This window comes from Trichechus manatus, unplaced genomic scaffold (genome assembly GCF_000243295.1).
Source record: "Trichechus manatus latirostris isolate Lorelei unplaced genomic scaffold, TriManLat1.0 scaffold00052, whole genome shotgun sequence".
In the NCBI taxonomy this organism is placed as follows: domain Eukaryota; kingdom Metazoa; phylum Chordata; class Mammalia; order Sirenia; family Trichechidae; genus Trichechus; species Trichechus manatus.
Genome location: NW_004443988.1, coordinates 5,112,492 through 5,127,689, shown reverse-complemented (window position 1 = coordinate 5,127,689; position 15,198 = coordinate 5,112,492). Strand labels below are relative to the sequence as shown.

At 37.3% G+C, this 15,198-nt stretch overlaps 1 protein-coding gene across 1 annotated transcript in view; it reads left to right on the top strand.

Moving 5' to 3' along the window:
• Window positions 1–15,198, top strand: part of DTNB (dystrobrevin beta) — a 335,670-nt gene that overhangs the window by 257,323 nt on the left and 63,149 nt on the right. Inside the window, exons 11-12 of the mRNA XM_023732419.1 lie at window positions 8,306–8,395; window positions 11,630–11,717. Coding sequence (XP_023588187.1) covers window positions 8,306–8,395; window positions 11,630–11,717 — 178 coding nt within the window. The remainder of the gene's footprint in view (window positions 1–8,305; window positions 8,396–11,629; window positions 11,718–15,198) is intronic.

Here is a 15,198-nt window from a genome sequence, read left to right as displayed (position 1 = left end):
ACTAATATATATACATATATCTATAATTGTTTTTGTATTTATCCATCTGTATCTACATTAAGCTATACATGAATGATACTGAAGTTTCCAGCTCTAATCCAGTCCCACATGGTTCACTCTAGCCTTCCCCCTCATTGGTTATCTGTAACTTCCTGCTGCAGCAGTGAGAAACCTGGCTCCCATCATCCACTGTCCATTTACTTATTAGTTCAGTCCCAATACACATGTATAGCAGTTTTAGAATTGTTAATACCCCATTTTTAACACTTAAAGTGTACAATTCAGTGGTTTTAGTAATAGTTACATAGTTATACAGCTATTACCACAATCAGTGTTAGAACATTTCCATCACCCCAAAACTGATGTATTTTTAAAAGATTACTCACTGCATTGTGGAGAATTGACTGTAGGGGACAACAGTGGAAGAAGAGAGAATAGTTAAGAGGCTACTGGGGTAGTATAAGTGAAATTTGGTGAGAAATTCCAGATGAGAAATTATGGCAGCCGTGGAGGATAGTGAAAAGTGGCTGGTTTGAAAATCTGTTTTGAAAGTAGAGTCAACAGGACATGTTAATGAGTTGGATGTGAAGTGTGAGGAAAAGAGAGAAATAAAGACAACTCCTAGGGTTTTGACGTCATGCTGTGTGATGGTGATGCTATTTATTTAAACTGGTCTGTCCAGAAGAATAGCAGCTTAGGCAGTGGGTTGGGAGGATCAAGAGTTTTATTTTGAACTTACTAAGTTTAAAGTGCCTATTAGGCAGTCAAGGGCAAATGCTAAATTAAAAAAAAAAAAAAAAAAGTTGCTGTTGAGTCAACTCCCACGCATGGCAACCCCATGTATGTCAGAGTAAAACTGTGCTCCGTAGGATTTTCAATGGCTGATTTTTTGGAAGTAAATCGCCAGGACTTTCTTCCAAGGTGTCTCTGGGTGGACTCGAACTGCCAATCTCTTGGTTAGTAGCCAAGCACATTAACCATTTGCACCACCCAGTTACTCCAGATATTGAAAATACATGATGCTGGAGCTCAGCAGAGGTGAAATTGTGAGGATTCCAATAGTACCTTTCCTATAAGATTGTTCTGAGAATGAACAAGAGACCATATATAAAAGTACCTGGTAGGTCACAGGGACTCTGCTCTTACTAACTCCTCCCAACACTGAAGTAAATACTCCATGAGGTAGATTTCATGTTATTATTCATTTTACAGATGAAGGGACTAAGGCGTAGAGTAAGTATCGGAGTAGGAATTAAAACCCAAACTGCCTGACTGCAAAGCCCATGCTCTCAATTGCCGTGCTCCACTGCTTCCCACTTAATAAATAGGCCTGCTCCCAGTGGCTTCACCCTACCAGTTCAGACCAGCTTCTAGCATGCTTGGACTGCTTATCCCCCATCACTTGCCCTTCATCCCTATTTTCCCCACTTATGTCCCTCCCCCTTGCTCCCTAGCCCTGTAAGTGTGCCTCTGAACTTCTGCCAGAGTCTCCCTCTCTTGCCACCTACCACTAAAGATTGTCTGGCAACCATGAGGCATTATCACCTAGACTCCAGAATGCCCACTCTCTTGAGCAGTTCTCACACTCTGTTGTGCGTCTGGGGCACGTAGGAACTTGTGTCAAATGCAGATTCTGGGCCTCATTCCCAGAGGGCCTGGTTCAGCGGAATCCTGGGAGTTCTGAAGGAGGTAATCTGGGGAAACACATTTTTAGAGGTGCTGCCTTAGCCTCCAGTCTCATCAGGACCCTTTGTCCCCAGCCGTCATCATTGCATTGATTAGAGCTGGGGCAGGACTTGGAGGGAACGAAGGCTGTATAGAGTATCCTGGGGAGAAGTGTGTTTTTTTCATTTTCACTCTTCTTTTGAACTCCGAGGTTCTTTCTGCTCACCGTTGCTTTGCTGATCTCCCTAATTGGATAAAATTCCACTATTATATTCTCTCAGAGGACCATGCCCCTCTCATCCTAACACTTACTACATTTGCAATTTTACGTTTATTTGTGCGACTATTTGATTATCTCTTTTCCTACTAGACTGTTAGTATCAAGAGATCAGCAACTGTGGCTGGGTCTTGCGTGCTGTGGTGCCCCAACTCCTGACACAGTGCCTGGCACCTCGTAGGAGCTCCATACAGCTCATTGAATGAATTAAGTTGAAACTCTTGTATATTTCCTCATAGCTGCATTGTTTGAAACGCTTAATTCATGTCAGAATTGTTATTAGAACTATTGTATATTTAGGAATTAAAAGCACTTACTTTTGTGGATGAATTGCCATTTGACAGCTTAGAAACAGAACAGTTATTTATATGGTATTGTTTTTATGGGAAAATATATTCTGAATTCTAAACTATTGACTTTGCTTTAGAAAAATAAGTTTCTAAAGCAAAACCTGTAAGTTGAGTATTGCATATGTATGGGGGGTAGAGTTTGAGATATTTTATCAAAAAAGGAAAGAGTTTAAATTCAAAAAGTAAATCTAGGAAAAGAGGTACAGCTTTGAGTGTGAGTAGAACAGCCTAACACCCCACACCCCAAACAAAATTATTAGAAAATGCATGGACACTTACATTCCTTATGTACTATAGGCAGCTATTGATAATGCTTTTCATTTTGGTCTAGATCCCTAATCATCTGGCAAACAACACTAGTTCTGAAGAGCAGTCTTCCTGTAAACCTAAGATGGAGTTTAGTGAACTATTTTCCTTGAGAAAAAATAAGTAATCAGGAAAAAATATTTTCACAAGCTCCTGCCTCACCTACGCATCCACCTGTGTTGGTGCCCATATACTGGCCACCGTTCTTTGTATGTGAATTCCCCACATGTGCCCTGAAGCTCATTTTCACTCACCAGTTAAGGACTTCTGGTAAATCAGTTCACCTTTCTTATCTCCTGCATCTTTTTTCCTCCATCTCAAGTGGATCTTTCCCATCAACCTCTAAATTTGCTAATTTTTCTCCTTCTTTTAAAAAAAAAAATCCTTTCTTGACCTCAGTTTCCTCTCCTGTTCCCTCTACGTATCCTTCCCATTTCAGAAAAATTTCCTGAAAGAGTTATCTACAGTTGAATGCCTTCAACTTCTGCCATTCCCTTTTGAACTTCCCCTACCTCAGCTCACACTTTCATCTCCCATTATTCTGTCAAAATGATTTCTGTCTAGGAGACAAATGACTTCCACACTGCTAAATCCAGGGGTCATTTCTCAGTACTTACCTTACTTGATGTCAGTAGCATTCAACATAGACGTTTCCTCCCTCCTACTTGAAACACTTTCTGCATTTCACTTCTGGATATTGTGCTCTCCTGGTTTTCCTCCTACTTCTTCTCAGCCTCTGTGGCTAATTTTTCCATACCTTTTTGAACTCTTAATGTTAGTATACCATAGAGAACCCTTTTCTGTCTGCACTGACTGTATAGCTGACCTCATCCAGACTCAGCTTTTAAGTACTGTCTGCAAACTCGTGATTTCCAAATTTACTTTTCTGGCCCAGGCCTTTCTCTGAGTTCTAACCTCATATATCTACCTCCTAATCGTACCTTCGTCTGGATGTTTAATACATATCTCATAATTAGCATGTTCTAAACTAAGTTCTCTATCTTCCCCCACCAGACTTGCTTTTCCTGTAGTCGACCCCATGTTAATGGCAGTTCTGTTCTCCTAGTGCTCAGTCAAAACTCATGATTCCTCTGTTTTTCTTATACACATCTAAAATGTCAGAGAATTAGATCAGCTGTATCCAAGAGCACCTTCAGTATCTATCCAAGATCCTGCTATATCTCACCACTTCCCCTGCTACCATTTTCCCAGCCACCCTTTTCTCTCATCTGGATTATTGCCATAACCTTCTAGTTAGCTGCTGCTTCCTCTGCTGTCTGGAAGTTTACTTTTCATAGACCAAATGATTCTGTTAAAATATAAATCAGATCATATTTCTCCTCTGCTCAAAACTCTCTTGATAGCTTCTAATATAAGAATAAAAAATAAAGTCCTTATAATGGCCTGCAACATTCTATAGCAGTACTTCTCAATCTATCTGCAGTTGTTTTGTTTTTGTTTTTTTAAATAGCAGTATTGTTTTCTTTTTGTAAAGTATAATAAAAATGAGTTTCTAAAGAGAGAACTTTCAGTTCAAGTCATGATGGAGTAACTGATATCAGACTAGCCCTCCCACTATAAACTATTAGAAAACTGGTCCCAATATGTAAAAGAACTGTTTTCAGAAATGTAACAATAAATAGTACAGGACTGATCCCTGAGGGAAAGGAAACAAACTGGTGAGCCCTAAGATTGCCCAGACTTTTTGCCTGGAGGCATCTGGCAAACTCCAGTGCAGGAGCCAAGCAGAGCAAGGCAGTCTTGCTGAGATAAGGAGACAGAAATTGGAATTTAATGGAGGCTGGAATTAGCAGAGCAGAGTACAGTAGAGGAAGAACCTATGCAAAGGAAAAAAAAAAAAAACTAAACCTGTTGCTGTTGAGTGAATTCCAACTCATAGCGACCCTATAGGACAGAGTAGAACTGCCCCATAGGGTTTCCAAGGAGTGACTGGTAGATTTGAACTGCTGACCTTTTGGTTAGCAGCCTGAGCTCTTAACCACTGCACCACCAAGGCTTCATGCAAAGAAAGAGCACCATAAATCTGCATAGAGATCCCTTGAGTCTTTGGCTGAAAACTATGCTGTACTTGCAAAGAATGAGATTTGACAAAACCAGGCAAATAACAGCTGCCTCACCAGGAACAACCACTGGAGAGCTGAAAATAGAACAACTACCTCAGCTCATGCAGTGTTGGAAGATATTCAGATTTCAACCAGCCAGAGTAGAGAGACATCACTGAATACTTGGGGCATTCAGCAAAGAACCCAGAAAGACCACACCTTAGGAGCTAGGTGAAAATAGCCCTAGGTCTGTGCAAATGAAGCTTAAACACAGGCCTCAAAAAGATCAAGCTGATCTACAAGTAAATTAACTGACCGTTAGACTCTTTAGAGGAACACAACAAAATCCAGACACTCAACAATATAATATCTGCAGTGTTCATCATCCAATAAAACTAGAAGATATAGGAAAAGCAGGAAAGTATGACCTGTAACCAGGAGAAAAACTAGTCAATAGATATAGATCCAGGAATGACGGGCTTAGTCATTAGTAGACACAGATTTAAACTGGCCATGATAAATATCAAGAATATAAAGGAAAATATGAATATAATGAGGAAATGAATGGAAGATATAAAAAAGAACCAAATGAAATGTAATTAGAACTTTCTGCATACATATTCTACTTTGGTAAAAAATTTTAAATACAAAAAGGAACTTCTAGAGTTGAATGGGATAATATCTGAAATGAAAAATTCAATGGATGTGCTTAACAGTAGATCAGAAATTGCAGAAGAAAAGCTCACTAAGCTTAAAGACATTGCAATACAAACTATCCAAAATGAAGCACAGAGAGAAAAATGGCTGAAAATTTAACAGAGCCTCAGTGACTTGTAGGACAGTCAAGCAGTCTAACAGAAGGAGGAGAGAAAAAAGATATTTAGAAAATAATTTTTCCAAATTTTGAAATAAATTTTTTTATAAATTGGATGAAAACTATAAACCCACAGATACAATAAGTTCAGCAAATTCTAAGCACAAAGAAAATCACACCAAGGTATATCATAATCAAATTGCTGACAGCCAATGGTAAAGAGAAAATATTAAAAGGAGCTAGAGGGGAAAAAAATTACATACAAGAGAACAAAGATAAAGGTTACCAATGACTTCTCATCAAATAAAGCAAGCCAGAAGAAGATAAAATGACATCTTGAACGTTCAGAAAGAACTTATTTCTTTCTAAACTATACAAATTTCCTAGTTTATCTACTGAAAAGGCCTAGAAGCAGTGACCACTGAGGAACAGTGAGCACCTTGTGTCCTGATTGTGGTCTCTAAATACTATTTCTTAGTAAATGGAAGCAGGAATGCTTGGAAGAATGGTGGTTCCAGGTCTAGGGCAGGATATATACAACATGATCCCAGGATATCTTACTGTACTAGAAAGCAAGAAAGTTAACAAGGTTTAATGGTCATGTTGGAGCCCTGGTGGCTCAGTAGTTAAATGATACAGCTACCAACCAAAAGGTCGGCAGTTCAGATCCACCAGCTGCTCCTTGGAAACTCTTAGGGGCAGTTCTACTCTACCCTGTAGGGTTGCTGTGAGTCGAAATCAACTCAACGACAACAGGTTTTTTTTTTTTTTTTAATGATCATGTCAAGAGAACACAGAAGCCTATTTATAAGGGCTCCTCTAGGTTAAAGATAGGGCAATTTAAGCATCAAAAAAATAATGATTGCAATGGATTGAAGCATATTGGATACATAAATATCTATGAGTTCATAATGCTACTAGAAAAAGAAAACTCCTTGGTCACCATTAGAGATTGCTAGGGTACTGATTCATTGCTCTGAATTTTGTTAAATGGTAGGAAATATCAAACATTTGTTTTACATCTCCTAAATGAACAGTATATTCAAGATAAATAAAGGAAGTTAATAAATGCAGAAAATGATAAAATTAAAAAACAAATATTTTGAAACCCTTTATGATTCTAGGCAAGAATCATCAGTAAATACTAAAGCCATTAGAGGAAAAGTTGATGGGGAACTTTATAATGGAGTGATGTGACCAACAACATCTGAATCTACTTACCAATATTTACATCACATTAGATTACGTGCCTCATATTGTGATTATAAGAAGTTTGCCATACTACTGTGACGTATTTTTGCCTCTTCTCAAAAAAACAAAGCAACAACAACAAAATTGAATCTAACCAGACCTCTAGATCTCACCACAGGGGATAGAGAAACAAGTTAAATGATACCACAAGGAAGCAGTCAGTCAAATCCAGAATGTAGTATGTTCTCCAAGAGAAGTGACTTGGTTTCTTCACAGATATATGTTATGAAAGAAAATGAGGAAAACAAGAACTACTGTAGATTAAAAACAGAAACATAGCAATCAAATACAAGCATGAAAGAAACATATTGACCAAATACAATGTGTGAACCTTGTTTGGGTCTTGATTTTAACTGTACAAGGATATTTTTGAGGATTCGAGGAAATTTGCAGATGACTGAAATATTAATAAATTTTTGCCAATCTTGTTAGGCATAATAATAGCATTGAGATTATATTAAAAAAAATTTTTCACTGTCTGATAGATACATACACTAAAGTATTTATTCCTAGGTGAAATAAGGAATTGTCTAGGATTTGCTCTGGCCACCCTCTCCTGTATAAAAATATGGGGGACAGAGAGAATCATTTAAACAAGATTGACAAAATATTGAGATTTGTTGAAGTTTGATGATGGGTAGATGAGGGGTAGTCATTAGATTACTTTATGCATGTGCATGTTTTAACATTTCTATAGTAAAAAAGTGCAGCCCTTGTGATGCAGTGGGTAAAACTCTTGGCTGCCAACCAAAAGGTCACTGGTTCCAACCCACTGGCTGCTTCTCAGGAGAAAGATGTGGCAGTCTGCTTCTGTCAAGATTTGTAGCCTTGGAAACCCTATGGGGCAGTTTTACTCTGTCCTGTAGGGTTGCTGTGAGTTGGGAGTCGGAATCAACTTGACGGCAATAGGTTATAGTAAAAAGTTTTAAAAAAAGAAGATTATCTGCTTCAACACCTTCCATATATCTATAAGAGAAGTCTTCCCTTAGAATATATATAGTGTACTTATACAATTAGATACAGTTCTAACAAGTTTGGTTTGAGTACCAATTTTTTGGGAGAAAACTGACTAAGCTGTAGACAGGTATCCTTATAGAAATGAAAAGATTTAACTGGTAACATGCTATAACCATCAAAACTCTTAAACATGGACAAAAGCTATAAAAAGCACAACATTCGGGGCAGTGTAGTAAGGCCAAATAGACCTACTCTTCCTCAACCTTATTTCCCACTAGATGGCATTCCCTAAAGGATATATCCATCACAGAGCCCAGAACTTGGACAAGACTGGTGAGCAAGGCTTCTCTGGTGACTCCTTATTGATGTTCTTCTCAAGGGTTCTAGTGTCATTCAAAGCAGTCCCCTAAGGGGGACTGTCTTTGTTCGAAGAATTTATGAAATGTATTCCCTGTGGTCTAACGCCATTAATCCTGGTTCCATTATGCATTGTGAATTTTTTTGTTTTCCTTGTCATGATTTTTTTTTCTATTTTTCTTTGATGTTTGCCCATTTTAATCCATGTTCATTTCTCCCTCTGTGCGTGTGTCTCGCTTGCTGTCTTTGCCTCCATTGTTCCTAGGTTACAGTATAGCCAGGATGTACCCAGTCACTTGGTCGATGAGCATGCGCTGATAGCCTTCTATGTGGCCCGTCTGCAGCACTGTGCACGGTTAGTGGTAGAGCAGTAGCAGTAGGTGGAGAACTAAGGGTTACCTGGGGTTGCCAGCTGGAAAAGCTCCGCATTTGGGGTTTTTCTTGAGAAGCTACCAGCTGTGTTTGGCAGAGTTTAAGTACTTACTTAAGTATTAGCTTCTAAAAAGGAAGGAGTTTTGCCAAGCCTGGGTACTTACCTAAACATAGGCAGTATTTCCCCTTTAAAGTGAGGTCACTTTCTTCAGATTACACTTAAACAGTATATAAACCTCTGAGAGATCTGAAATCCCAAAGATATAACATTCACAGAGGTGTTTGATGCAACCTCTAACTGTTCATTCTTGCCTAAATAATGAGATCTTTCTAATGATATTCAAAGTTTAGTGTTGATCAACCCACAAATATCTCACTCTGTCTAATCTGAAGGCTTTGATACTCCCCTGTTACATCTCTGCCATCCTTCATCTGTTCCCAGAAATCTATCATAGTTGATTATTTAAACCAATAGTTTTCAACAGTGGTATTGAATCAGTATCACAAGAAGGGCTTTTTCTAAACTATGTATAAACCAAAAAACTAAACCCATTGCCATCAAGTCTATAGTGACCCTATAGGACAGAGTAAAACTGCCCCATAGGGTTTCCAAGGAGTGGCTGGTGGATTTGAACTGCCAGTCTTTTTGTTAGCAGCCATAGCTCTTAACCACTGTGCCACCAGGGCTCCAAACTATATATGCTGCCTCATGTTAAAATAATTACATATAAGAGTCCCGCATACCTGTTTCCCTGAAAACCACTGAGGTATTGACTCACTGTTAACATGGGAATATGACTGATCCCTCTGTGGGTTGGGATGGAAAAATATTTGATAATCACTAACTATACCAAAGTTAACCCCTTAAAAGAATTAATAGCAAACAAAATGCTATTCCATTCAGGTAGACCCAAAGTCGCTTGTCTACTCCATACCCACACCTACCACATTCATCAAGAATGACAGATAAAGTTTTAATAATCTAAAGCCATCTGTCTTCTCTAGATAGCAGCAAATTACAGTCATGATGTCAAACAACTTGTAAAACTCTGAGAGCCCTAATTCTTAAAGAGAAAACCATAATTAATAAACTAAATACATAACAGAGGCTGGAGCCTTAAATTTTCATCTTAATTTTGTCACATAGCATGCCATGGCTCCTTGGGAAGGTCATTTGACCTCACTCCTATTCCCTGTGGTAACAGAAAAATAAGTTAATAATTAATGTGAAAAGGGCTATTTTTAATATTATACTTCATAGTGTAGGGTTCTTCCTACCTCCCATGTATGTTTGATAGGCTTATCCTATGGGAAGGAAGGAAGAGCCTGCTAATTGTGTGTTGTATCACAGAGAGTATCTCTAAGTCCAGTAGATAACTTTGACCCAGCCTCTTGGTCTCTAGGAATAGAATAGTTTCACCTCTGGCAGGGCAGATTACCTATAATCAGTAAGGGCAATTGTCCAGAGTGATTAAAATCTTCCATGGTAAAAATAGCATAATGTTGGCTACAGACCTGCAACCTAATATTTGCAGCCCAAGAAGGTTTGTGGTAGGTTTAGCCAAAGTCTTCAAATCTCATGGAAACTGGGAAATCTTAAGGACTAGACTCTCTGAGCAAGAAATGGTGGCTAGTAGCCCTGGGAGAACACAAGCATTGGGTGAGTACTGCATTTCTTCTTTATTTATGGAGTCTGAGGAACTGAGCTTCAATACTTCCTGTAAGCATCAGAATTTCCTGGCTGACTAATTCTGAAAATGAAAACTCAAGCAGAAGAATAAAGAACTTTTCTAGTTTCCCTCAAATAATTTTCATTGACCTTAAAACCTCTCAACAACATAAGGTTCTAGTTTCTGTCTAGAAAGCTTAGCCAATTAAAATGGGGTAAATAGATTAACCCTCCCAAAGAGATTGAATGCGATAGAGAAAAAGAAGTTCTTTTGTATCCCTGGCCAAATAACAAAGGCCATCCACTTTAGGACACACTTCTTAGGCTGCCAATCCTTCCTCCACAATATTATCTACTTGTACTGTTAAACATTGGGTTTTATTTTTCTGTTTCCATACATAGCTACATTTTGTTGTTGTTCTTAAAAAGATAAGAATAATTTTCTTATTTCAGATAAACACCCTTAAGGCACAAATATTATATATTTCAGCCCTAACCCTGGGGACTTGACCCTGAGGTGTTAAAGTCAACTGGTGGTAGCATGTTCTAATTACCAAGATCATCTTTTAAGAAGACAGTTATACATGCCAGATACTGGCATTTGCACATCTAAAATTAAAAAATGTTGACAAATATCATAGGCCAAAGACTTAAAATACATTTTTTTAAAAAAAGAAGATCCAACCTAGAGGAAAGACCAAGTTAAGCCTAAAGATTTAGCCACATAGATGGTAACACCGAGAAAGGTAAAACAAAATCTAGGAAAAAATACAGACAATTCTGTACATAAAAAGGTCAGAGAGGTCTTTATTGATTTAACCTCACCCTTCTCAGATTCTCCCCCATTAAGTACAACAAGATTTGGTGAATGATGAACTCACATCTTTAAAATTTTATGTATCACTTTGTTATACTGCTAAATTCCAACCAAGGGTTTTTGAGTGCTGATACTCTTGTTCAAAAGTGATAAAGTAAACTAATTCACTCTAAGATGGGGATATAGTTGTAGAATAACCACTGTAAAAGAAGAGAAAGAGGCATTGAAAGAGAATTTTGATACTATGGACTCTTCCCCAGTTTTACATTATGTTAAGCCTACCCTGGCAAGGGTTCTTCACTTTTGCTCAGCTAATGTTAAGTGTATTTTTCCTCAGTTGTCTGTTTTACATGGTGCTTTAGTTTTCTCTTGGTCTTTTTGAATTCAGACCTAGGTCCAAAAGTCATGAATTTTTCAAAACGTTTGGTTAGAAATTCTTGTCTCAGACTTTCTGAGTATCCTGCCTTTTCTCAGCCCTTGGCATTCAAAAAGAAGTGCCCCTCTGCTGGTGTCGGAACAGCGAGGATGTACGGCTGAAGAAGAATGACATGAATTGTCTTACCTCTCTCTAACCCCCCTTTTGTCTCAGAAGACCACTAATGTCTACAGCCAAACCTCCATTTCTTTTGTTACCATTCCTTTTTTTAAGTTTTTTCCCCCACCTATTCTAAGAGTGGAACAAGAGGACGGATGTTTAATAGATGCCTGTTGGGTTTTTATCTCCTTGGCAGTGTCCTGGACAGTCCTAGCCAACTGGATGAGGAACACCGGCTTATTGCTCGCTATGCTGCCCGGCTGGCTGCAGAGGCAGGAAACATGGTGAGTAAATAGAGCATCCCTGCAGTCTCTGGCATGTATAACTGTCCCCTTAAAAGATGATGTTGGTAATTAGAACATGCTACCCACCAGTTGACTTTAACACCTTAGGGTCAAGTCCCCAAGGTTAGGGCTGAACTATATAATATTTGTGCCTTAAGGGTGTTTATATGAAATAAGAAAATTATTCTTATCTTTTAAAAACAACAACAAAATGTAGCTATGTATGGAAACAGAAATTAGCGTTACTTTAATATACAAATGGTAGGGCAAAGACAAACATGAAACTCAGGACAGTGAATACCTCTGGAAGGGAAGGAGAGTAGGTTTAGGGAGGGGATTCCGGGGTCTTTTAATTATATCTGTAATGTTCTATTTCTTTAAAAAAATGAATCAAGAAGAGAAAATCAACAAAGCCAGAACTTGGCCCTCTAGAAAATCAATAAAATTGAGATATCCATAGTAAGACTGATCAAGTAAAAAGAGCAAAAACACAAATTGCCAATATCAGGAATGAAAGAGAGAACATCTTTGTAGATTCTAGACATTTTAAGGATGATAAGAGAATTTATGAACAACTTTATGCCTATAAATTTGATGACTTAGATAAGATAGACAAATTCCTTGAAAGACACAAATTACCGAAACTAACAAAATGATAAATAGAAAATCTGAAAGTCCTATATCTGTTGTAAAAATTAAATTCATAATTAACTTCCCACAAAGAAAATTCCAAACCCAGACAGCCTAACTGGTAAATACTGTCACATACTTAAGGAAGAAATGATATAAATCCTACACAAACTCTTTCAGAAAATAGAGGAAGAAGGAACATTTTCCAACTCATTTTATAAGGCCACTGTGACCCAATACCAAAACCAGACAAGGGCATTACAAGAAAAGAAAATTACTGACCAGTATCTTTCGTGAACATAGATGCAAAAATCCTTAATGAAATATTAGCAAATAGAATCCAGCAACATGTAAAAAGGGAAAATACTTCATAATCAAGTGAGGTTTATCCTAGGAATTCAGTTATTTAATACGTAAAAACCAACCAATGTGATTCACCATATTAACAGATTAAAGGAGAAATTTACAGCATCAGTTCAGTAGGTGAAGAAAAAGCATTTGACAAAATACAGCACCAACTTATGATTAAAAATTCTCAACATACTAGGAGTAGAAGGAAACGTCCTCAATCTGATTTTACAATCCAAACAAAAAAACCTACAGCTAGTATTACTTTAAGGTGAAATAGTGGAACGTTTTTTCCCTAATATTGGGAACAGACAAAGACGTCCACATTTACCACCTTTATTCAAAATTGTACTGGTGATCCTAGCCAGTGCAACATGACAAAGGAAAAAGGGTATAAATATTGGAAAGGAAGAATTAAAACTGTCTTTACTTACAGGTGACATGATTGTATATAAAAGGTACTAAAACCAAAACCAAACCCATTGCCGTTGAGTAGATTCCAACTTATAGTGAAGTGCTCCATAGGGTTTCCAAGACTGTAAATTTTTATGGAAGCAGGCTACCATATCTTTCTTCTGCAGAGTGGCTGGTGGGTTTGAACTGCCAACCTTTCCATTAGTAGCTGAGCTCTTAAACAGTGCGCCACCAGGGCTCCTTATAAAAAGTGCTAAGGAATCTACAAAAACATTACTAAAACAGATAAGTGAATTTAGCAGTGTCATAAGATATAAAGACAATATACAAAAATCTATTGTATTTCTATGTACTGGCAATGAACAATTAGAAAATAAAATTTAAGGAAAATATCACTTACTATAGCATTAAGAAAATCAAATACTTATGGATAAATTCAGTGAAAGATGTTCAAGACTGAAAACTATAAAACATTGCTGAGAGAAATTAAAGAAAACCTAAATAAATGGAGAGGTAATCCGTATTCATGAACTGAAAGGTCAGTATTTGGTCAAGATGGCAAATTTCCTCACATTGATCTATAGATTAAATACCAATTAAAATCCCAACAGTTTTTTTTGTAGAGATTGGCAAACTGATTTTAAAATGCATTTGGAAAAAATCAAAGAATAACCTACAAAAACCAAAATGATCTTGAAAAAGAACAAAGTTCATGGCAGTTCTGTTCATAATAGCAAAAAACTAGAAACAGCCCAGATATATATCAACATGAAAATGAATAAACAAAATGTGGTATATTCATACAATGGAATAGTACTCAGAACAAAAAGAATGAACTACTGATGCATGCAATAACATGGATGAATCTCAAAAATATTATGAGTAAAAGAAGACGGGCACAAAAAAGTACATACTGCTTGATTCCATTTATATGAAATTTTAGAATAGGCAAAACTAACTTATGTTAATAGAAATCAGATTGGGGTTGTTTCTGAGGGTGGGGATATTGAAAGCAGATAAGGAAACTTTCTGGATTGATGGAAACGTTCTGCATTTTAATAGGTGTGTGGGTTATATGCATTTGTCAAAATTGATTGAATGGTACACTTAAGATCTGAACTCTATGAAAATTATAGTTCAATTAAAAGAAGAAGGAACCAAGGTTGGTAAAAAATGTAAGAGTTGATTGAAAGAGGAAGTGGCTACTAAGAGATTCACCGTGTATTTCTTGTAATTTGTAAATATAGTCATGCGTCGCTTAATGGCCACGATACATTCTGTGAAATAGGATGTTGTGTGATTTGAACATTGTGTGAACACCGTACTATACACAGGCAGTCCCCGGATTACAAATGAGTTCCGTTCCTAAGTCTGTCTTCAAGTCAATTTTGTACAGAAGTCCGAACAGTTAGGTATAGTTCATAGCTAACGCCAGTTAGTCAAATGTTTGTCTTAGTATATAGTATATACTATATATGCATTAAAAATATTAAAGAAACACTTCCAGATACATTAAAACGTCTTTAACATAATAATACAGTAATAGTATTGATAATGTTTTGATGTGCATCGCAAAATAACACCCATTTATTTTTACAAACCATTGTAGGTATCTCAGATTTTTAATATAATAGGCTTTATGGGGTTGTTTTGTAACTATGAGTTGTATGAAAGTCAGACGTTCGTAACCCAGGAACCTCGGACACATTTGTGGTCTGATGTTGCCCAAATGGACGTTATGTGGCACATGACTGTAATTTATAATAAGTTTCCTCTTTTCCTTCTCCCTTTTCAACCCTTTACTTTTTTTGAGGAGATATATGCATGTTCTTATTCATCCTCCTCCCTCCACACACACACACACAGGTTGGATACTACGGTGGACAGAAGATTTCTGCCCTCATGGAACTAACAGTGTAGTTGGAGAGACAAACATTTAACAAATTAAACATATTAAACATATAACTACACTAGATGGTGCCCAGCTACCACCAATGACCACCCTGACAGGGAACACAACAGGGAGTCCCTGATGGAGCAGGAGAAAAGTGGGGTGCAGAACTCAAATTCTAGTAAAAAGACCAGACTT